The 24,486-nt window shown below is 39.9% G+C and overlaps 1 protein-coding gene across 1 annotated transcript; it reads right to left on the bottom strand.

Moving 5' to 3' along the window:
- Positions 1-16,285: 16,285 nt before the first annotated feature.
- On the bottom strand, positions 16,286-18,434 carry LOC133801384 (L-type lectin-domain containing receptor kinase IV.1-like). Its single transcript, XM_062239572.1, has one exon. It carries the CDS (start codon positions 18,386-18,388, stop codon positions 16,346-16,348), a length of 2,043 nt encoding a protein of 680 aa, XP_062095556.1. The 5' UTR covers positions 18,389-18,434; the 3' UTR covers positions 16,286-16,345.
- Between the last annotated feature and the right edge of the window lie 6,052 nt (positions 18,435-24,486).

The following is a 24,486-nucleotide window of genomic DNA, read 5'->3' as shown; positions in this document are numbered from 1 at the left end:
TCGTCGGATGCAAACGGTACAATAATCTCGCTTTTAAATAATTTTCCAATTCCCTCTCATCTATTTGATGGGGACGACAACTTTAGGAATGCTCCCTCTTTAAACTCAGATTTCTTCCAGGAACTAGGTAGTTCAGTAAATATTGCTACGACCAGTAGTTGTAGCTCGGGTACTTTGCTTGTAATCCTTTTACTTTTATCTCTATTCCCCCTATGGCCACTTAATCTCACTGCTCGAGTTGTTTTCTTTTGTGTAGGTATGGACTCTTGAGACGTCTTCGCTCATTACGAGGTCGCCGCTGCTTCTTCTGTCCCGAAGAAGGATAGCAAGAGGGCTCGAGGGGAAAGCAGCAAGACCCCCTCAAAGAAGGCTCAAAGAGAAGATACTCCAACCGCCGTCCCTTCTAAGGAAAACATGACTCCTCCGCCCCCCACCGAACAGTCGACGCCCACGCCTGAGAATCTACAGCCATCCTCTAGGGCTGCTGGTAAGGAGACTTTGGACAACCTGTCTGAAGGCTCCCTGTCCAGGCTTGTGGTCGGGTCGGCCAGGGAGAGGATATACAAGCTCTCGAAGCACAGACGCAGCCAGGCTGCCATCAACGAAACTGCCTCAATGGAGGTCGACCAAATCATCAACAGAGGGTTGAATGAGGTAGTCAGCGTGAGTCATCTTCTGCTGTTTCATCATTTATGTCTGACTTCTTTTCCTTACTTTTTCATTTTTTGTCTTGAGGGGCTGCTGTCTTTAACTGCTAGCTGGCGCCGTGCTGGGGCGTTGGTTTCTCGCGGACAGAACTTCGACTCTAGGCTTGCTCAGGCTAAGCAAGCACTTGAGGATGAGAAGAAAAAGCTGCTCGAGGAGAACAAGGAGCTGTCCAAGCTGAATGAACAGCTGTGTGAGGACCAAGCCACTCTCACCCAGGAGCTTCAGGACAGCCAAGGGACCTTGAAGAGAGCCAACGAGGAGCGGCACAAATGGAGGGAGAGTTCTGTACTTAACACCCAAGAGTGTAAACAGCTCAAACTCGATCTGACCACCAGCAGGGATGAGGCGAAGAAGCTTGAAGAGTAGGTGCGGGAGCTCGAGGGGCGAGTGCAGGAGGTTGAGGAGGAAGGGGTCGCGAACTTGAAGAAGTATAAGGATGCCACCCTCTGCTTTTATGACTTCTGGAAGCACAACCGGGAGGACAACTTCAACTATCTTTCCGAGCGGTTGAAGAGAACTTTGATGGCGCAGTGTGCCACCCGGTTGGAGGCAGAGGAAAAGGCTAAGGCAAAGGCTCCTGCTGCTAATGCTGAAGTTGGTCCTCCTGCCGACCAGGGCACTCCCCCAAATCCTCAAGACCCTCATGCCCAGTAAAAAAATTTATTTTATTTTACTTTTATGGCCCACGAGTCTGGTTGTAAAGACAATTTATTTTTATTGCTGCAAGGGCAGCTTTTTTACTTATAACTGGACAATTGCATCCGAGCAATAATGCTCGGGGTGCAAAAGCTTTTTACTTTTAATAGAACAATTACATCCGAGCAATACTGCTCGCGGTGTAAAAGATTGCTTTATTGATATTATAATGTTTCTTTTATTATAATATCTGTTTGCATGACCGAACTTAGCATAGTACTTTGGTCTGATTTAACAAAACTTAAATTTTGAAAAATACTCTAAGTACTGTAGCATGCTTTCACTCATTTTGTTCATGTGTTTACATACTCCTTGGTATGCTTTGCTATCGATGTACCTTATATGCCCCCCAAGTGATCGAGGAGCTTTAGGTCCTTGGTCACTTGCCTTGACCACGACCTGTGCGAACATTACTGCTCGATAGTAAACATAACACTTATAATACAGCAAAACAACACACGTAATAAACAAATACTTGTAAAAATAAATTTACAAAGGTTGGCAAGAACAACTGGCTGCGCACAATCCCTTATAATCTCGTATTAAAAATGGACTAAACATGTCTTTACGAGTGATCTTAAAAAGATCTTACACTTATAAACGATTAGCCATACAACGTGGCTAACCCTTTTTCGAAACTTGTAAAAAGTAAAAATTAATACAAGCCAGTCCTTTAAAAAGGACTGTTTATTGGTAGTACTTGCGCAGGTGTTCACCATTCCAATAGCGTGGAACGAGATCTCCATTTAAGCGTGCAAGTTTGTAGGTGCCCGGATGAAGGACTTCTTCAATCTGGTAAGGTCCTTCCCAGTTTGGTCCGAGCACTCCAGCAGTGGGGTCGCGGGCATTCAAGAAAACTCGTCGTAGACTAGGTCACCGACATTGAATTTCCTTTCTTTTACTTTTGAGTTAAAGTACCGGGCGACCTTTTGCTGATATGCCGCAACCCGGAGTTGGGCTTTTTCTTGTATTTCTTCAATTGAGTCTAGGGACTCCATCATCAGTTGGCTATTCTGGCTCTGGTCGTATGTAATGCGTCGATGTGAGGGGGGATCTAATTTGACAGGTAACATAGCTTCATATCCGTACGCTAAGGAAAACGGGGTATGACTTGTCTCTGTTCGATGAGAAGTTCTATACGACCAGAGGACTTCAGGCAGCTGTTCTGGCCATGCTCCTTTAGCGTCTTCAAGCCTTTTCTTCAGGGTGTCCTTGAGCGTTTTGTTCACTGCTTCGACCTGCCCATTTGCTTGTGGATGCGCGACTGAAGAAAAGCTTTTGATAATCCCGTGCCTTTCGCAGATGTCAGTGAATAAGTCACTGTCAAATTGGGTACTGTTGTCTGAGACAATTTTTCGAGGCAAACCATATCGACAAACAATGTTCTTGATGACGAATTCGAGAACTTTCTTGGTCGTTATGGTAGCGAGTGGTTCAGCTTCGGCCCATTTGGTGAAGTAGTCGACTGCTACAACTGCGTACTTCACTCCGCCTTTTCCCGTTGGCAAGGACCCAATCAAGTCTATACCCCATACTGCAAAAGGCCAAGGACTCTGCATCTGTTTTAATTCATTTGGAGCTGCGTGTGGGATTTTTGAGAATCTTTGACACTTATCGCACTTTCGCACAAACTCCATTGAATCTTCGTTCATAGTCGGCCAGAAATAGCCTTGCCTTAGGATCTTTTTCGCCAAACTTTGCCCCCCAGCATGATCTCCACAGAAGCCTTCATGTACTTCCTTCATTAGCTCCTTAGCTTTCTCTGGTGTAATACATCTGAGCAGTGGCATGGAATATCCCCTTCGATATAGAACATTATCGACCAATATATATCTAGCAGCCTGCCTTTGAAGAGCTCTGACCTTGTTTCTATCTGCTTGTAGTACACCATTTGTCAGATACTCCAAGTAAGGCGCCATCCACATGTCTCCCATCCAGATTTCCATACTGGTTTCATTTGCTCGTATGCTTGGCTCGCTCAATCTTTCCACTGGCACAATATTCAAAGTATCAGCATCTTTCGTACTCGCGAGTTTGGCTAAGGCATCTGCGTTCGAATTCTGATCCCGCGGTATCTGCTGGAGGGTAAACTTCTTGAACTGGGCCAATAAATCTTTTGTTTTGTTCAAGTAGGCCACCATCTTTAGGCCTCGTGCTTGATATTCCCCTAGAACTTGATTCACTACCAACTGTGAATCACTGTAAATATCCAGCACCTTTATTATACTCATGTCTTTTTCCATTCTCAATCCAGCGAGGAGTGCTTCGTATTCGGCTTCATTATTTAACGCAGTGAAGTCGAATCTAATGGCGCAGTGAAATCGATGCCCTTCTGGCATTATCAAGATTACTCCTGCTCCTGTGTGAGATTCGTTTGATGACGCATCTGTGAATAACTTCCACGAAGGAGCTTCATCTTGAGGCTCAGGCGCATTAGGCTTTTCGCACTGCTCGCTGTCTGGGAGTTCAGTGAACTCTGCAATAAGATCAGCTAAGAATTGTCCTTTTACTGCTACTTGCGGTGAATACGTAATATCGAACTGCCCCAGTTCGACTGCCCATTTTAATAAACGCTCAGCCGGCTCTGGTTTTTGGAGGACTTGCCGAAGGGGCTGGTCAGTTAAGACTGTAACGGGATGAGCTTGGAAGTAAGGGCGTAGCTTTCTTGAGGCCAAGATTAAACAGTATGCTAACCTCTCGATGGGAGGATACCTCAGTTCTGCTCCGATTAGCCTCTTGCTTACATAGTAAACCGCTTTTTGTACGCCTTCTTCCTCTTGTACTAGTACCGCACTAGCAGCAACTTCAGTGATCGCCAGGTAAATGAACAAAGTTTCTCCTTCGATAGGCTTTGATAAAATAGGAGGTTGTGCCATATGGGCTTTCAAGGCCTGAAAAGCTTGCTCGCAGTCTCCTGTCCATTCAAATTTCTTGTTGCCTCTAAGTAGATTGAAGAAAGGGACGCACTTATCCGTTGACTTTGAAATAAATCTACTTAGGGCTGCAATCCTCCCAGTTAAACTTTGTACATCTTTGATCTTCTCTGGCGATTTCATGTCGATCAGGGCTTTTATCTTGTCGGGGTTGGCCTCGATTCCTCTAGAATTAACAATGAACCCCAAGAACTTCCCTGATCCAACTCCGAAGGAACATTTGAGAGGGTTTAATTTCATCTGGTACTTGTTCAATACATCGAAACACTCTTGCAAATCCTTCACATGTCCTTCTGCCTTTTTCGACTTTACCAGCATGTCGTCCACGTTTACCTCCATGTTTACTCCGATCAAGTCTTTAAACATGTGGTTAACCAACCGCTGGTAAGTCGCACCTGCGTTTTTCAGTTGAAGGGTATTTCTTTATAACAGTATAATCCCGTATTGGTCCAAAAGCTAGTGTGATCCTCATCAGGGGGATGCATGCAGATCTGATTGTAGCCTGAGTATGCATCCATAAAAGAGAGGATCTCGTGTCCTGCAGTAGCATCGACCAGCTGGTTGATCCTTGGGAGTGGGAACCAATCCTTCGGGCAGGCTTTATTGAGATCTGTAAAATCCACACAAGTTCGCCATTTTTCGTTAGGCTTGGGAACCAGTACTGGATTCGAGACCCACGGTGGATAAAACGCCACCCTGATGAACCCATTCTCCTTTAGTCTCTCAACTTCTTCTTTTAAGGCTCTCGACCGATCCTTATCGAACAGCCTTCTTTTCTGTTGCACGAGTGGAAAACTCTTGTCTATGTTCAGGACATGGCTGATAACTGCAGGATCTATCATAGCCATGTCTTTGTGCGACCAGGCAAAGACTTCCTGGTTTTTCCGCAAAAACTCCACCAGTGCATTCTTCATGGTTGGTTATAAGTTTTTCCCGACCTTCACGACTCTATTCGGGTCTTTCTCGTCAAGTTGGACCTCTTCCAGGTCCTCGACGAGTCCAACGTTTTCTTCAAAATCCCCAAAGCGAGGATCTAAATCTCTATCCTCACTTTGGGCAACACCCTATTTGGTGACTTCATCACCGGATTGGGCTTGTGTATCAATTTCCATCTGCAACCTATTTGGTGGAGTGCTCTTTGACGTTCCCTTCTTCGCCTTCGTGACTGAGGCGTTGTAGCACTCCCCAGCCTCCCTCTAGTTTCCCAACACGCGTCCTACCCCTGCGTCTGTCGAGAATTTCATGGCTAAGTGCCACATAGAGGTGACGACCCGTAGATCAACCAGTATAGGCCTCCCAATGACGGCATTGTACGTCGAAGGAAAATCGACTACTATAAAAGTAGCAAGTAATGTCCTGGTAGCAGGCGTTGTACCCGCTGTCACTGGTAGTCTGATTGACCCTGCGGGGGCGAGTCTCTCACCAGAGAAGTCGTATATTGTTTGGTTGCAGGGCTCCAGGTCCTTAACAGACAACTTCATGCGTTCCAGTGAAGACTTATATAGGATGTTCACCGAACTTCCTATATCAACTAGCACTCTCTTTACCATCATGTTGGCCATTTGGATATCCACGACCAGCGGATCGGAATGTGGGAACCGGAAATGTTGGGTATCGCCATCAGAGAAGGTTATTTCGCCCTCCTCTGATCGAGCCTTTTTCGGCGCGCGGTTATCCACAGTCATCATCTCGATGTCCTGGTCGTGGCGCAGAGCTCGAGCATATCGTTCTCTGGCCTTTCCGCTGTTTCCCGCGAGGTGCGGGCCTCCACAGATGGTTAACAATGTGCCAGTCACGGGGTCAGGCTGCAGAGGTGGCGAACGTTGGCGCGTGGGCGCTTGCTCGTTGCCACCTGGAGCTTCTCGTTGGGAATTTCCTGAGGCCCGTATATATCGTCTCAAGTTTCCTTGTCTAATAGTAACTCGATCTCATCCTTCAGCTGGTTGCATTCGTTGGTATCATGTCCATAGTCGTTATGATAACGACAGAACTTGATAGTGTCTCTTCTCGAAATATCCTTTCGAATGGGGACAAGTTTCTTATAAGGCACACTGGAACTCGTGGCCTGATAAACCTCTCTCCGAGACTCAATCAGGGCAGTGTAGTTGGTTAATCGAGGTTCATAACGGTTACCCTTGGCTCTTTTATTGTCAGAGGTGGAAGGCTCATTGTGTGGCCATTTCCCCCCATTCTTGCCATTGCCGTTGCCGTTCCCGTTGCCTTTGCCGTTGCCGTTGGGCTTGGACCCATTGGCGGCTTTGGTGGGCTCGGCGGTCCCCTTGTCCTTGCTTGGGGGTTTTCCTTCGTTGGCTATGGCATCTTCGAGCTTGATGTAGCGATCAGCCTGATCCAAGAATTCCTGGGTAGTTCTAACCCCATGTTTTCGGAGGCTTTCCCAGAGAAGCGTGCGGCGCTTAACCCCTGCGGTTATGGCCATCATTTTGCCTTCGTCTCCCACTGTTTTTGCTTCAACAGCTGCTCGCATGAAGCGTTGGACGTAGTCTTTCAGTGGTTCTCCATCTTGCTGGCGTATTTCAACCAGCTGGTTTGCCTCAGCCGGGTGCACACGACCCGCGTAGAACTGTCCGTAAAACTCCTTTACGAACATTTCCCAGGAAACTATACTTGCAGGAGGGAATTTAAAAAACCACTCCTGTGCGGCATCAGAAAGTGTCGCAGGGAAAATCCTGCACCGAGCGTCCTCGGACACTTTCTGAATGTCCATTTGTATCTCAAACTTGTTGACGTGAGATACCAGGTCACCATACCCATCACAGTTTGGAAGCGTAGACATTTTAAACTTGCTAGGAGTTTCTGCCATAGCTATCCTCTGGACGAAAGGAGTGCCTTTCCTCCTATCGTGGTCGATATATGATGTTCTTCCCCCGACCAGCTGCTGCACTGCCTAGTTTAGGGCATCAATCTGGGCCTGTACAGCGCCAGGAATCGACGTGGCCTCTGGTGCTGGGGGGACATACTCGTCGTGCCGCTCGCGGCGATCGTTGAGTATATCTCTTAAGTCCTCATCTCTCCTCCGCTGCTCACTAGCTCCGAGCCGGTTGAAGACATTATTTTGTCTGGGCTGCCCCCCAGCGTCCCGTCTGTTGGGTTGGTCATCCTGAGGTGGCTGGCTTCTGCCTCCACCTCTTTCTTCATTCCTCCAACCATCATTTCCTCTACCTGAGTCAGCTTCATTATAACCATGGCCATCTCTGAATCTTGATTGGCTATGGTGGGATCGACTATTCCCTCAATTGCCTTCCCGGGCTGGAACCTCCCGAGCGTTAAAGGGTGGTCTGCGTTGGTCGTTAGGTCCCCGTGCATTATCATGTCGTGGGGGGCCTCAGACCGCATAGCCTAACTCTGAGTTCCTCCTGTTACCATGGGGATGTTGTCCTCTGCTCGGAAGGTTTGGCTCGTCGCCCCTATGGTGTCTAGGACTACGAGGCTGCTGTCCGGTCCTATTCTGCCTCTACTGCGGGGGATTGCCGCGACCAGCTTGGGATGGAGGCTGTGCCTCAGGGTCCATCAGCGGGACGTCGTCCTGAGGTGTCGATGGCTGCTCGGGCCTTTGTGGGCTCGAGGGTTGGATAGGCGGGCTAGGATTGGGACCCCTGTGGGGTGGCCCATTCGCGGGTTGATCAGGCTGCAAGGCAGGTGCAGCCTGATTCCTAGCCAATTGTAAGGCTGCCTCGAGGGCTTCCATGGCCTCCCTCTGGCGACGATCCATCTCCGCTTGCCTTTCACTCAGCTCCAAGCGCTGCCGTTCAATTTCTTGTTGCTGCCGCGCCATGATTTCGGCAGCACTTTCCTGGCCGGCCCTCAGATTGGCCAACTCCTCCTGCAATACCCCTAGGGCACTTTTCAGCGTCGCGTCGTCCATTTCTTCCTCATCAAATTCCAAATGTGGCTCATTATCAGCCAAGTTGGGAGGAGGAGGAGGCGGGTTAGATGGTGTAGCGCCGGTCGCCTGTCCAGTTTTCCTGGTAGTTTTTGCCATTGGTCTTCTCAACAATGCTGTATCAAGCTCTCAATGAAAGCACCAGAATGTTGACCTTGATTTTGGCCAACTGACATGGAGTCAAATTTGCTTGATGTGGAAAAACACGTTGGAAAGAATGTGATGACGAAATGATAAAGAACACAAGGGTTTATAATGGTTCGGCCCTAGAATCTGGTAATAACCTACGTCCATTTGAATTGTTATTGATATAGGACTCAAAGGAGTGATCAAAGAACTAGGGTTCAATGAGTTTCAACAACCTCTGAAGGACAATACAATATATCAAATAGGATAACTCTAATCTCTAGTGATCTGAAAGCAAGAAAGAAGAAGAAGATCTTTTTCCCTTGAGCCCTCATTCTCTATTTATAGGCTCAAGGAGGATTTACATTAATTTGTTACAGATATTATTTCCTAAATAGTCGGATACTCAGGAAATCATGGGAGATAATTTCGGATACTATCATAACTGCATAAGATCTTTTCCGCGTATATCATTCGTACGACCAGGCTGGTCGTATGAAGAGATTGAACATCGTGACACTAGATGTATTCCTGGTCGATAGTCGAACACGAATTCTGCCAGATGTTAGCCACATGTACTAAATATTTACCATGTCATCCATGCTTGTTTTTTGGATAACAGAGACAAACCATCACCCACTTAATAAACCTGGTAGGAAATCGCAGGCTGATTAATAACCTCTCCAAAAAAACCCAGTCAACTGTATCGTAGGCCTTACTTAGATCTATCTTCAATGCACATCTCGGGGAAGCATTCCTCCTATTGTAATTCTTAATCAAATCTTGAAAAATAAGGATATTATGAGCTAGTGATCTCCCTCTAATAAAGGCACCCTGATTGAGACTAATTAGAGAGGGTAAAACTTCTGAAAGCCTACTGCAAAGCATTTTAGAGATGCATTTATAAAGAGTATTGCAGCAAGATATGGGTCTATAATCTATCGCCCTGCTAGGGATATCAGTTTTTGGGACTAAAGCCAGTACTGTTTTATTGAGCTCAGCAGGTATCTTCCCAGAAGAGAAAAATTCCAGCACTACCGCTGATATGTCATCACCAATTTGCTTCCACATAGCTTTGTAAAATTCTGAATTGTAACCGTCCAAGCCTAGACTTTTTGTACCCAGAATACTAAACAAAGCTTTCATGACATCAATTGTCGTAAACTCTCTAAGTAATCCCAGCTGCATATCAATATCTAAGCAAGGCCCCAACTCAATGCAATCAGTATTAACCAAGCTTGTAGCAGAACTGTGACTGCCCATATAGCTTCTGAAATGGTCTAGGAAGTGATGCACAACTGCATTATAATCATCAATAATGTCCCCTTGGTCATTCATAAAAGAAACAATACGATTCTCCTCCCTTCTTTTTTTAATGCACGCATGAAAATATGAGTTATTTTCATCACCCTTCTGAAGCCATGTAACCTTGCTACGCTGAATCAAATAACTTCTGTATCGAGCATAATGTTCTTTATAGAAAATCGCAGCTCTTTTTTCAGCCTCCTGAGCAGTAGCATCTGAAGGAGAATCTTGAGCTTTAGATAAAGCCAGCTGATAGACTCCCTTAGCATGATGATAGCCTTGTTCAATATATCCAATTTCCTTCCTATTAAACACTTTCAAGACATGTTTCAGCCTTAGCAGTTTCTTAGTCACTCCCAATAAGCCCCCTGCTGTCATAGGCTTGTGCCAACTGTCCATAACTGTCTCTTTAAACCTACTGTGAGCAATCCAGCAATTAAATAATCGAAAAGGTTTTATGCCCAGATTCCCAATCTTAAGAGTCCTAATGAGAAAAAAACAATGATCTGAATGGACATCCCACTGAAGCTCTGCAATAGAATTTGGCAAGGTGTCTATCCACTCTTCATTGATATAAACATGATCAATTTTTGAATAAACTCTATCTCCTCCCTCCTGTTTATTAGACCAGGTAAAATTAGATCCAATACACTTGAGAGATGCCAGTTAAGAACAAGCTAGCCAAGCATTAGAGTCAAGTATCTCATTAGCACTAATCACCTTTCCTCCCAATCTGTCATCAAAATTAAAAACAGCGTTGAAATCTCCCACAATCAGCCAAGGCTTGTTCGAAATATGAATAGAAGATAAACCCCTCCACATATCCAACCTCCCAACCAAAGAGTTAAAACCATAAACAAAGGTGATAACTATTTCCAGTTGTAAGCTAGAAAATTTAACCAAACAGTGTATAAATTGCTGGTGTTCCAACAAAACCTGAACCTTGACAAAAGACTTCCTCCAAAGAACCAGTAATTTGCCCTCAGCAACCGTACTGCTATAGTGATCCCAGCCAAAGAACACTTTAGACATCATATCATTAGCCTTATTCCTCTTTAATTTATTCTCTAATAAAGCACAAATACCCACTTTATTCATCTTTAAGAGACTCAGAATAGCATGTTGTTTTTCTCTCTTATTCATACCCCAACATGTTGTTTGTCTCTCTTATTCATACTCCTTACATTCCAACTAAGAACATTTGAGCAATCCATCAGATTTTGAGCCAATTAAGTCCCCATTTTTCTCCCCTGTTTCCTGTTCTTGAAGAACCTTGAACACATTATGTTTGCTGTCCAAATTTGTGCTCACAGTCTTGCCTCTACTCTTAGTGTTTCCAACTTTCTTAGGGACTTCCCAATTCTCTTTATTAGCCTGAGTACGTGATATAAGATGGACCTGTGAACTACCCTGAGTTTTAGCAGCCTCTCGAATATCTATCTCGGATTCATTTTCCTTTGCTTCCACAACTTTAGTAGCCTCATTAACACCAGATGTTTCTCCTACATTGGCCTTGACATCAGCAACAACAGGAACAGAACTGGCAAGTTCCTATTCTGTCTTGCTCTTTGTAACCCAAACCTTAGTGTCAGTTTTCTTACATTCAGCTGCATTATGACCAAAGCCCTTGCAATTCTTGCATTTTATGGGGAGCCATTCATATTCAACAAATTGTTCTTGAATTTGTCCACGCTCATTGACAAAATGTATGATAAATGAAGGGTCATCAGTAATCTCTATTTCAACAAGAACTCTTGCAAACCTGATCATAGACCTATCTTTTGTAAACTTGTCCACCATAATAGGTTTTCCAATTGTACTAACCAAGGCACTTAGACATTTTTTCCCCCAATATTGCAGACCTAAATTTGACAGTCGGATCCACAGAGGTACAGAGCGGACTAACCTGATAGTGTCTAGATCCTGAGTCCAAGGTCGCACAATAACTGGCTGCCTGTCGAACTGCACAATGCCATTCTCCAAAACAAAATCTCTAGTAGCCTCATCATTGAACTTGACAATGGTGAGACCCATATGCATCCTCACTACCCGTTCAATACCCAGGTGACCCCAAATTCATTTTACAAAGCCTTCAAACACAGCAAATGGGGGATTGGCTCCCAATACCATACAAATCACAGCCGAGTTCCAATTCTGAGCCTGTTCTGCAACCTCAGCCAAATCGATTTGAGCTACTTTCTTTCCATTTTTCATAATTGGCTCCTCATAATGGAGCTTAGTCGCCTCATTGATAAGAAGCTTATCTCTAAGATCCGCCCAATGAGATTGAGCAGAAGCTTGAAAGTTATCCTTCTCGGCAATCCTATCCGTATTCATAACCATCTCTTTGTGCACCAGGTGAAGTGGATCACCATCTCTAACCGGGCTCAACGAATTCATCCGCTGCTTACCTTCAGTCGAAAGCGAAGGTAGGTCTTCCTCTGACTGTTGATTATATTGATTCTTCAAAGAGGATTCTGGCAATGGCGTGGATTTAATGGCCTCCTCATTCCTTGATCTTGATGCAGGCTTTCGAGAAACCTTCTTCTTCTTCATCATGGAGAGAAGAAAGGATCCTTCACCGGTGCAATATTTTAATTTGTATGTAATTTACAAGTTTTATTTTAAAATTTATTTTTTAAATAAGTGAGTATCTTGTAGGATTCCCCACTCCAATAAGAGATTTTCTACTCTAGTTCGCTCCCGACAAAGAATAAGTGGTGGGGATAGGCACAAATATTAAAAAGGAATTTACTCATTTGGTACCCTGTGATTTTGTACAGTATTATTTTGGTACCCTCTGTTTTCAATAATGCTCATATGGTACCCTATATTTTAAAGTCATACATATTTGGTACCCTAGACTTGGATTTGATAGATAAAATTTTGTCAATATAACCAAGTTGTCATCAGTTATATGTAATTAAGTAATTAAATATAAATTTAGAACTTATATAATTGAGAGTATTTTAATTAAATTTGTAAAATTTTATTAATTAAATTTGAGTTTAAAGTATCAAATATGTACGATTTTATAATACAGGGTACCAAATATGTAGGATTTCAAAATACAGGATACCAAATGAGCATTATTGTAAACACATGGTACCAAAATAATGCTTTGCAAAAACACAGATTACCAAATAATTACCTACCCATATTAAAATTATAAATGAAGATGGGAATAGAAGAACACTCCCCACCAATTCTAATTACATAGTATATTACATCACCATTTCATCTGACTCTTAGACCGAAGCTGATGCCTGTGATACAAGAATTTGTTTTGAGTAATCTCAATTATTCAAAGAAGGATATTTGGAGGGTAAGAATAAGTAGTGTCAATATTTTGTTGGGAAATCCTTTAGATTCTAAATATTAATGTACAAGTCCAATCGCTCTTTCAAATTTTGGAATTGCAACTAGTCGTATGCTTTGTTCAAAAATCATTCTTAACCGTTGAAATTTTGTCATTATGGTTAATGTTCTTATTATTTTAAGTCAAACACGTGGAATTGGTTTGAATAATCTTCTTCATGTAAGTTCATTATTTGTAAATTTAATCACTAATTCATATGAGTCGGCGTGGTGGGCTTGTAGGGGTGACCAAGGTCTAAATTTTCAATATGGTTATCATTTATATGCACAATATAAAATATAACTACGATATACTACGATCAAATATAGTGTTTTCTAGAAGAAAAAGAAGAAAGAAAATTATGGATTAAAAAGGATATAAAACATTAGGATTTAAAATTAAATATAATCCACAAAGGCTTTTCTTCTCCTTGTATAGAAAGTCAGCTCCTTTACTAACTATACCAACAATATCAATTAGTGACATTTTTTTAGGAATAGACTTAATCACTATTTAGATCTAAGAAATTTAGATTGGAAGTGGGATTTCATCCATCCAACAAAGCCCAAAGAGCGTCCTAAGTTAATTTATGGGCTGGAATATAAAATGTGACCATAAGATAGAGATGTCAATGGAAATTTAGACAATAGAATTTTAAAATAAAACTAAAGATTAATATAACTTAAGGGTTTTTTAAAAAATATATTTTTTGGTATATTTTAATTTTTTTACGGTTTCTGATTTTTTTTCTTAAAAAATATTACCTTAAATTTTCGGAAAATACTTTTTTTAAAGTTTTATATTTACAAAAATACGGTGTCAATGGAACAACTAAAAAACAACAATAAGACAACAACTAAACATTAACTCACTCCATGCTAACATGTTATTTTCTTTTTAAATCACACTACAAGAAATGTTAATATTAGGGGTGGACCCATTAGAGGGAACCTGAATCCGCCTCTAATAAGGTTTTTTTTTTTATTTTATTTGAAAAAAGCATTAGTGGCGGACGAGAAACTATTAGCGGCAGAGGGTCCGCGCTAATAAAGAAGAGGGAAAGTGCGGAAATTTTCCCGAGCTCCTATTTGAATAGGTATTAGCGGTGGACCCACACATTATTAGCGGTGGACTGTTCGCTGTTAATACATAATAGCGACGGGTCTCACACATTATTAGCGGCGGCTGCCCGCCGCTAATAATGTGTAATTGTGATCGTTTTTTAAATACCGACGAGTACCCATTATTAGCAGCGGGGTCCGCTGCTAATAATCTCCTATATATATGCCCACTGCTCCCCTTTCTTCAGTTTTCTCATTTCTTCTTCTTCTTCTTCCCATTTCTTCCAGCCACGCCCTCTACCCCCTAGCCCCCCCCCCCCCCCCCCACCCGAGCCCCTCCACACCCACGACACCTCATTCGGTATGTGTATTAAAATTTTCATTTTATTGTTTAATTTTTTAAATTTTTGTTTAAATTTCTAACATATTCTATTTTTGTGTCCAAGGTCCATCGCTGCCGCTTCGCTGCCATTGTCGCTGCTCCGCTTTCATTTTTGTGTCCAAAGTATGTTTTTATGTATATATTATTTTGTGCATTTGTTAGAAAAATTTAATTATATGTTAGTAATTTTATATATGTTTGAGTTTTTAAATTTTAAAATAATAGAAATTGGTTAGTTATAAATATTTTATGTTTTATTATAATTGTTTTGAGATTTTCTGAGTGCAGAATTTTAAAATGTTTGAAATGGTTGTATTAAACCGTTATGCTGCCAAATTTTTTGTAAAATTTAATTAAGTAAACTAGTTTTAATTTTTTTTTGTTCTATGTTATGTCAACATAATGAGAAACTAAAATTGTAATGAATATTATATAATTTAATTAATTAGTATTTTTATAATTAATTGAAAATTATTAAACAAATTAATTAGTAGTTAATTAAAAATTAATTTGTTTATTATTATCTTTTTTATTATTAATTTAATCATGTAAGATTTATTAATTATTTTTATGTAATTTTATGAGTTATTTTTAATGTTGGTCTAAGTTAAATTTTATGTATTACTTATTTAATTCAACTATGAATTGTGTAAATTTAGTGATGATGGAATATATATTTTTAGAGAAAAATATGATAAATTGATAAAGTGAGATCACGATGGGTAACTCTATAAAATAAGATATAGTATTTTGTGATGATTTGACAACTTTTAGCAACTTTTTAGATTGCGGCCTTTAGGGTTGTTTTAAAAAAGTACAAAACTTATACCAAAAAGATTTTTATCATATAAAAAAAATATTTAGTAGGATTTTTGTTCCTGAATTATAATCACTATCAAATTATACCTCATGAATTTTTCAACCATTTAAAATTTTTCATAAACTACTCGTTTTATTGAAAGGTGAGACTTTTATTAATTTGTTAAATAATATCTGAACTATCACTACCACAAAATCATTTCTCTAGTTTAAAATTTTAAAAATTAAACAAAAATTTGAATATTACAAAAAAGGAAAAAAAGATAGATGGTGAGGAAAAAATTAGCTGGGGTGTTGGCTCAAGTGTTTGAATGGTGAGGAAAGGAATAGAACATGTGGGACTTTTTTCATTTGTTTTTTTGAAATTTTGATTTGTATATGTTGTGATAATTTTTGTTTGGGTTGGGTTGTTATTATGATAAGTTAATGGACATTGTTGAGATTGTTAGGTTGGTACAAAACTGAAAAAAAAAAGTGAAAGAAAATGAGAGAAAATTTAATTTAGCTTAATAATTTTTTTAATTTATTAATATTTTCTTACCATCAATTTTTGTATATTATTCGAAATTTGTGTAGTTTTAAATTTTTAAAATTTGAGGGCGCGATTTTAATGTGTTAATAGTTTGGATAGTAATAACGTAGTAATGTCACATCAACACTCAAATTGTGTAGTAATATAATTTTTAACAAGTTAAAAGGTATGGGGATACAATTTGATAACACTGAGGGGCAAATTTTTAGTTGGCCTAAAAAAAAAATAATTAAAAAAAAACTTTTGTACAGGATTAAAGAACTTTGCTTCAAATTTCTCTATAGAAATGATACCGAACGATATAATTGTATTTGTTTATCAATGTTTATTTCTTTCCAACTTCCATGATGCCAAACATGTTCTTGATTAATATATTTATTTATGGTTTGAGTTTCACATTTCTAAATAACACAATAAACAAAATAAATGTAAATATCATTATCATCGTACAAAGCTAACAATCTAAATAGGCAAACTAAAAGAAGAAAGCCAAAAAGCCCGTTCACACACCACTCAGATTCAACTCAGCGGCCACCGGAGAGTAGTGACTCGGCCACAGAAGACGACGACTCTTGAGATAAAAGCGCCATAGACGACGCAAAATCAACGAACCCTTCTTTATGCGCGAACGTCAACCCCGCTGCCGAAAGCCCCATCGTCGACATGTCCGGCAACGACACATCTCTCTCCAAAAACGACACAACTTGCCTCATGCTCGGTCTCAGCCCCGGCTCCGAATGTGAACACAACAACCCCAGTTTCAATACCAACTCTACTTCCTCCTCTAGTACGACTCCAGCTTCGGTAGAATCTGATTCTATCATATTGGAATCCATGGCCTCGATAATTCTTCCTCTGCACCAACACGAGAAAACCCAATCTACCAAAATCATCACCTCCTTTCCTTTCCCTTCAATGGGGCGTCGACCGCATGCCACTTCGAGCAGGAAAGCTCCGAATGCGAAGACGTCAGACTTCGTTGTGGCCTTTCCGGTTCGGGTATGCTCCGGGGCGAGGTACCCGAGTGTTCCGACGACGTGGGTTGTTTGAGGGTCGGTTCCATGGTCATACAATCTAGCTAAACCGAAGTCTCCTAACCGGCCGTTTAACTCGCCGTCAAGTAGTACGTTACTGGCTTTCACGTCACGGTGGATGACGACTTGTTCCCATTGATGGTGAAGGTAGCATAGACCTGAAGCAACTCCCTTTATGATCCGAAATCTTTGGTTCCAATTTAGTGTCGTTTTCGGTTTGTCGTATATGTACTTGTCTAGGCTCGCATTGGGCATGTAGTCGTACACTAAAAGAAGCTCACCTTTCCGGCGACAATAGCCCAAAAGATGTACCACGTTCCGGTGCCGAAGCCGGCCGAGACTGACGATTTCAGCCACGAACTCTCTCGTACCCTGTCTTGATTCGTGAGAGACTCTTTTTACAGCGATCTCTGTTTTGGAAGGTAATACTCCTTTATAGACTGTTCCAAATCCTCCGCTGCCCAATAAATCTTTGTCCTTGAAACCCTTCGTGGCCTTATACAAATCTTTGTATTTATACCTGTGGGGTCCATATTCGGACTCCCAATCTTCGATTAGCTCTGCAAATTTTCTCTTCCTTCTGATGAAATGAACTAAACTGAAGATCACTAGAGCCACCAAGCTTGATAAAATCACCGGTAACCCAATTGTCAAAAGCTTGGATTTTGGTTTGGGTCCGACCCGAGGTAGCTTCGGGAGTTTGGAGAAGTCAAGCTCTTGAGCTTCGCCATTAATCTTAAAGCTCCAACCCAGAATATAGTGATTACTCATAATAGACCCTGTTGAGGAAGAAAAACCAATAAACATGGTGTCCTTTATGATCGGTGAAAGATCTTCGGTCAAAGACAAAAGCGGTTTCTGAGGTTTAACAGCTTTGGCCGGAGCTAAAGTTACGTTCATCTGCTTCTTAACAGCATCATACTCGACCCATACCTTCATCGGCTTACCACTTATAAGAGATAAGTTCGTAAACCCACCTTTTTTTTCGTCGAAATAGCTCGCCGGTTCAGCTTTAACCGAGGTTAAACCATTAATGTCAATCCCCACGTGATTGGCGTTGATGTCTTTGAACTCTCTGTTACGTATCGTATCGAGCTCAACGCCGATGACTCTGTTTGTGGCGTTGCCATCGTTGGATCTGTTGAAAAGGCCAAGGTACTGGGTTGGAAGAGCTCCGGGGAGGCCTCTCGTCGGAGCGATCACGAAAACGATGCCGTGGCCGCTCAGAGTGGGGAACTCCGATCTGATGGCGAAGACGAATGTGGTGGAGAAGGAAGAAACGGTGCCGTTTGAGGTGGCCTTGAAACTTACTGGGTTGGGAAAGAAAGCATGACCAGAATTCTGTTTTGTGCCGTTTGTGAGCCTCAAGTGGCCATTTGAGGTTATTTCAGCTGAGCCGTCGAGGTCCAGGTCGCTTGGCTTGAATCCATTATTGAAGACGAAGGGATCACGATGATCATCTTGGGATGAAGTTGGTGCTACTGTTATGGTCATGGATAGTAAGAGAATCAATATCGGAACCTTAGAAAGCATGGCTTAAACTAGGCACGTTTTCCCTGCGATTCTACTTTTGGTATGTTAAACCCTTCGGTTGCTTATTAATTATCATGCTAGAAGAGACAAAATTTTAAAATTTCTAAAATAGAATAAATATTAAAGAAAATTTGTCTATTTAAAATATATATATATATATATATATACTTAAAATGATCTATTACAATTATAAATAGACTTATGTTTTAACGATTTTCTTTTAAGATATTGTTGGTAATGAAAACTTATAACTTTATTAATTATTTATATGTAAAGGTATTATATACACATTCACTAATTTTTTTTTACATAATTATTTATTTCATTTGAACAAATAGATTACTAATAAATTTAAATAATGAAAGTCCGAAATAGTATTTGATGAAAAGGAAGGTTTGTTTATATGTATGATGTGAGTATATGTATTAATTAACCGGTTAATAACATTATACATAAACTAATATCTATGATTTTTATATTCATCCTATATATATAATATATATATATATATAATGAATGAGTAATGATATTCCAAATTATGCTTATCCAAGTATTACATAAAGTGACGTGTTGCTGTTTTTTAAAATGGTGGATTTCAATTTTAATAAATGTGATTAATTAAGCTACACTTTCACATGAATGTATTTTAAGTGCACATATTATTATTCATAATGTATATGCAATATGTCAGTTGATATTATTATTATTTTATCAAAATACCACTGAACCATAAAAAGATTAGAGTCCTTTTTTATTTTTCTTCTCTAATTTAGCATTTAGGTTTTAGATTCTTCAGAAAAAATAGGAAAGAATAAAGATGGAATTAATTTGTTATTCATTAAAATAACGGTATATGTATGGAAATATAAACGTTTCATTAAACACAATTTTCACATTAAGTCTTTTTTTTTTCTAAGCAGTTCCTCAAAAAGTCACATGGTTTCATTTCTTTCAAAAGTAAAATATCCAATATAAAATTTACATAAACAAAACAAGTGTCAAAGTTAAGAAGTCAAAAAAATACTTTTAAAAACTATCCAAACAAGGCCAATCTCTTCAAACATTGATGAAAAGTTTATCACTTCTATTTCATTTTTTCTTCTTATTAAAACATTTCCTTTGGATAGTCTATCATAATAATGCTATGCCTACCAATAACATACTTTTCCAAAGGAAAATTATCCAGTCTCAATCCTTGTCCTAGAAGTGGCTTCTTCTCTGAGTCAAATTTTCCATGCATTGATAGCTTGGTTGCTCTACCATGCAGTGCAGTGGGTTTGGAAATCTACTTTTCAACATTTAATTTTTTCAAATTAGCATTTGGATGTTGTTGATATTTTGGTTGATGTGAATTGTAACTTGGAGGGTCTCCAGTTCTTTCTATGCATGTCTTTTGTGAAAATTATGGAATTACAGGAATGACTAGGCAGGGCTAGCCTTGAACTTTAGGAGAACGATATCAATTATAGTATTTTTATAAAAAATTATATATAAAAGTAGTATTTTTCAAAATTTAGGGCATTTTTGTATAGAAATTTAATGGAATTTCTTAATATATAGGACATTTTTAAGGGATCTTTACAATTATATACATATAATATAAAATAATTACAAAAAGCACTTACAAAATTTTATTTACAAAAATGTCTTGCCACATCATCAAAAAATACCCAATTATAAAAGTAATGTAGCTGAATTTGAAATTTTCGCGAAATCTTGTTTTTCTGGATTACTTAAAATGTTAATAAGTTACCAATTAGTTACTTTTTCATGAAAAATTTATTTTTAGAGCATATCATTTTATATACATTTTGGTTACCTTCAAAACTTATTTGTTGAAACTTTTTTATCTTAAGACACCGATTAGTCAATTTTGAGTTATATTATGGTGTCTTATTATTTAAGATACTTTTACGTTGTCGATTAGTCATTTTTTAGAAACTAATAAGTTACAATAAAGTATAACAAATTACTATATAGTTTATAATTTAAAGCTACTTTTAGTATACTATACAGTAATTTTTTTTAACGAAAAGTTTTAATTTACTTTTTAGTCACTAATGTAATACATGAGAATAATAGTGTTTTTTTTACTAATCAAACAGAAAAGAAACTTAAAAGTTAATTTCAAATTATAATAATAAATATACATTTTGTTCTTTTAATTCCTTTGTTATTTAGTCATTCTATCTACAAATCTTTAAATGTAAAATAAGAATACTAATTTTAGTATATTAAATTTTATTTAAGTTTAAAATTTAGTTACTTTTTGATTAACAGAAAATAAAAAAGAAATTAAATCGTTGCTTTTTATTCCGGTCAGCTTTTCCGTCGACGACAAAAAAACTTATGCTTCCCACATACCAAAATAACAACCTTGAAGAGTAGATCACGATGGTACCACTCTTGAGCCCAAATGACCAGTGATGTTGCGAGAATTTTTTTTTAAATTTTGGAGAAGAGTGAGAATAGATAAATAGATAGAAATGAAGAAAGAAAAAAAAAACTTGTGTTTACAGTATAGAAAATTGTATATGTGAAAATAATTGTTTATATTGGTGATTTTTGTAAATAAAATTCAAATCATGTTTAAGGGTGTAATTAATCCCATTTTTAATTGGGGGCTCAAGTCTGGCTCATCTGTGCCCAGAGCCAACTAGGCATCAAGATCTCCCACCTCATAAAGACTCTCCCTACTTGGTTTATGAAAGCTTAATGTAGATGCTACCCAATCTTCAAAATCTAATCAAATGGGTTTTGGGCAATTCTACATAATAGTGAAGGTGGAGTAGTGGTAAGGTCTCTGTCAACCTTTAATCATGGTGGCTCAAGCTCTTCTTGAAGAAGTGCACTGGTGCATCAAGATTATTTTTCTATATATATTTCATTGAATCTGACTATAAGGTTTTGGTGGATAACATTAATCATTCAACTGGTACCAGTGAAGAAAAACTATGTATTCGGCTCAAAGAAAGCTGAGAAGAAACTTTCTATTTATATGTAGGGTATGGTACATAGTATGAGTGGAGAGCCGATGTGATGCTTACATGTGGTCCAATAACAAAATTGCACAAAATATAAAAATGATATTAACAAGAATTAATAGAATTTGTACTGTAGTGCTCAGAATATTCTAGATAGATATCTGGTGTGGTGTTGGTACACAAGCAGTAGTGTGGCACATAGACTAAACTTTCTTAACACCACCCTCAAACGAAGGGGTGAGTCAATCACTCTGAGTTTGTCTATGAGAAATCTGAATCTTGAATACGACAGGCCCTTTGTCAAACAGTCAGCAATTTGATCATGGGATGGAATGTACCTTATGTCAAGCTTCTTTTCTAGAACTTTATTACGAACAAAGTGAACATCTAATTCGATGTATTTGGTTCTGGCATGGTATTTAGGGTTAGAGGCTAGTGCACTTGCACTCATGTTGTCACACCATATTACTGGTGATGAGGGAAAAGGAAACTTGAGCTCCTGAATGAGTGCTTCCAGCCATGCAATTTCTGCAGCCACTTGGGCTAAGGCACAATACTCCGATTTTATGCTAGACCTGGCAACAACGGTCTGCTTTTTAAAGCACCAGGAAACAAGTGTGTCACCAAAGAAAACGCAATAGCCAGAAACATATTTTCTGTCATCAGGACAGCAGGTGTAATGCCCTGGTTACCCCAGAACAGTTATGGTGAACGGTGGACCGGATATTTGACTCGCTGCCCGAGTCCTTTGGTCTAAAACGTGCTCTAAGTGTAATTAACAGGTTAAGGTATAAAACCAATAAAAAGGAAATGGAGATTTTCATTACAAACTGCTCTGCAGAGCTAAACAAAACATTTACAAGTGGTTCTCAGTACAAAATGGTCATTACTATTTTAAATTTACAATCCCGCCGACCTAAGCGGCAAAAATAGGGTAAGTCCCCTAGTTCCTCTGAGAACTCCTTGGTCGTGGTGGTCAAGCGGCCGCATATGTACACATCACCACCTAAGCTCTCCACTCAAGGCTAGATGAGCTTTTCTTTCCCTTTACCTGCACCACATAGCACCCATGAGCCAAAGCCCAGCAAGAGAACATAACACTTTACATGAACATTATCAAATGATTATCATTATAATCACACTGAGCATAAAGCTTTCAAACAAATGAGTGAACATCACATGAGGTCCTGATAAACCATACTGAGTGACTGGCAAGCAAGTCACTAAATCAAATGGAAGAGTGGCTGCTAGGTAAGCCACTAGCCCTCAACAGATTCTGGTGAACCATACTGAGTGACTGATAAGCACATCACTGTTTCAAGTAGGAGAGTGGCTGCTAGGTAAGCCACTAGCCTCCAAGCGCTTATTTCATTCATCGACCCTCGGGGTCGGTTTGGCATTAATGCTCTTTGAGTCATTCAATGCTGATAGTTAATTAGATCTATCTTTGTTGGCTTGCGTTAACACGCTAAGGCCGTCCTGACTAATGAGTCAGCGCAATGTGACCAGTGCCCAGTACCACTGCCGAACCTGACTAATAAGTCACAGCTTCACAGTTGATACTAGCACCTTTGCCAAATCTGACTAATGAGTCAGTACCATGCACAAGTGAGCAACATATGCTAAACATTCCACAATCAATTCATGTCCATATCTATACAACCAACAAGCCTCATGAATATCCATGCATGTCACACTTGGGGTACAGTTTTCTTACCTTTGATTCGAGCTAGAGTGAACAAAAGAACGACCCTTGAGAACGGTTTAGCTTTTAGTCCTTTAGCGGTTACCTAATCATAACACATATAGGACACCATCAATAATCATGATAATCAAGGGTTCTCAAACCATTATCTATCCTCCAAGAGATCAATCAAAACTAATCCAAGTAGTAAGGACACTCCCAAGGCCCAAAACTAGGTTCCCGGGGTCAAAACAAGCAAACGGGGCGAAAACAGGGCAAGGGCTGCAGCCCTAGCACCTTGGGCCACGACCCCCAGGTTTCTCTGAGGCAAGGGCCGCGGCGCCCTCCATCAAGGGCCGCGGCGCCCAGCAAGGGCAATTTCCTGACACCTGCTTCATCGAACTAGGGCCGCGGTGCTCAAGAACAGGGCCGCGGCCCCCAACCCTGGGCCATTTCCAACCGCGTTTTTAACACTCCAAAGCCTCCAAAATCATACCTAAACATTCCCCAATCATCAAAACAAAGTTCCCAAGCTTCCCCATGCATCAAAACCCAAGGTTCAAACGAATCGAAAACTCAACAATTCACAAAATCAATTCAAAGCTTAAAAACTCGGAAAAACTCAAAACTTAAACTTCGATTACCTTCAATTGGGTTGTTTTCTGTCGAATCCTTCGGTTAAGAAGCTTCTAATCTTTCCTAGGATCGCTATGCCTCGATCCTCACTCGATTCCGACTCCTAGAACTCAAGATTTCGTCAAATATGCTCCGGGTGGCGAAAATGAACTAACGAAGGGTAACGAGAGGTTTTCTATCGTATGTTCTATCTGATAAGCTACTTCAAGCTTAAGTAACCTCAAATAAAACCTAACCCGAAAACACCCCCGAGGACATTATAGTCAAAACCTCCAGAATTTCACCCTGATCTCAAATATTCCCAATTTATCATCAAATGAATATTTCTATTACCCCAAAATTGACCCCGTTATGACAAAACTGCTAATCCACTAAATATAACCGTCTCATGCCGAATAGCTCGAATATATCTCCATAATAATGGAATCTCATTCACAAATCACATCATGCACCCAAATGCACAAATTACCCTCAACGGGCCAAATTATCATCACACCCCTGTAATTAAGAATATGGACTCACATGCATGCATTTCACATCATATTATAATATAATAAACATATACATGCATTTTATCAATTAACAACACAATTAAGCAAGTATGGCCCTCCCGCCCTACTATTCATGCCATTAAACGCATTCGGAGAATTTGGGGCATTACAGCAGGCCTAGTCGGCATCTGAAAAACCAGTTAGAGTGAGTTTCTCACTGTATTTAATATGCAACTTGTGATGTATGGTTCCCTTCAAGTACCTGAGTATCCTTTTTGCAGCAGACCAATGCGCGGTTGTTGG

The sequence above is a fragment of the Humulus lupulus genome, chromosome 9 (genome assembly GCF_963169125.1).
Source record: "Humulus lupulus chromosome 9, drHumLupu1.1, whole genome shotgun sequence".
NCBI lineage: Eukaryota > Viridiplantae > Streptophyta > Magnoliopsida > Rosales > Cannabaceae > Humulus > Humulus lupulus.
This window is presented reverse-complemented; position numbering and strand designations above follow the sequence as displayed.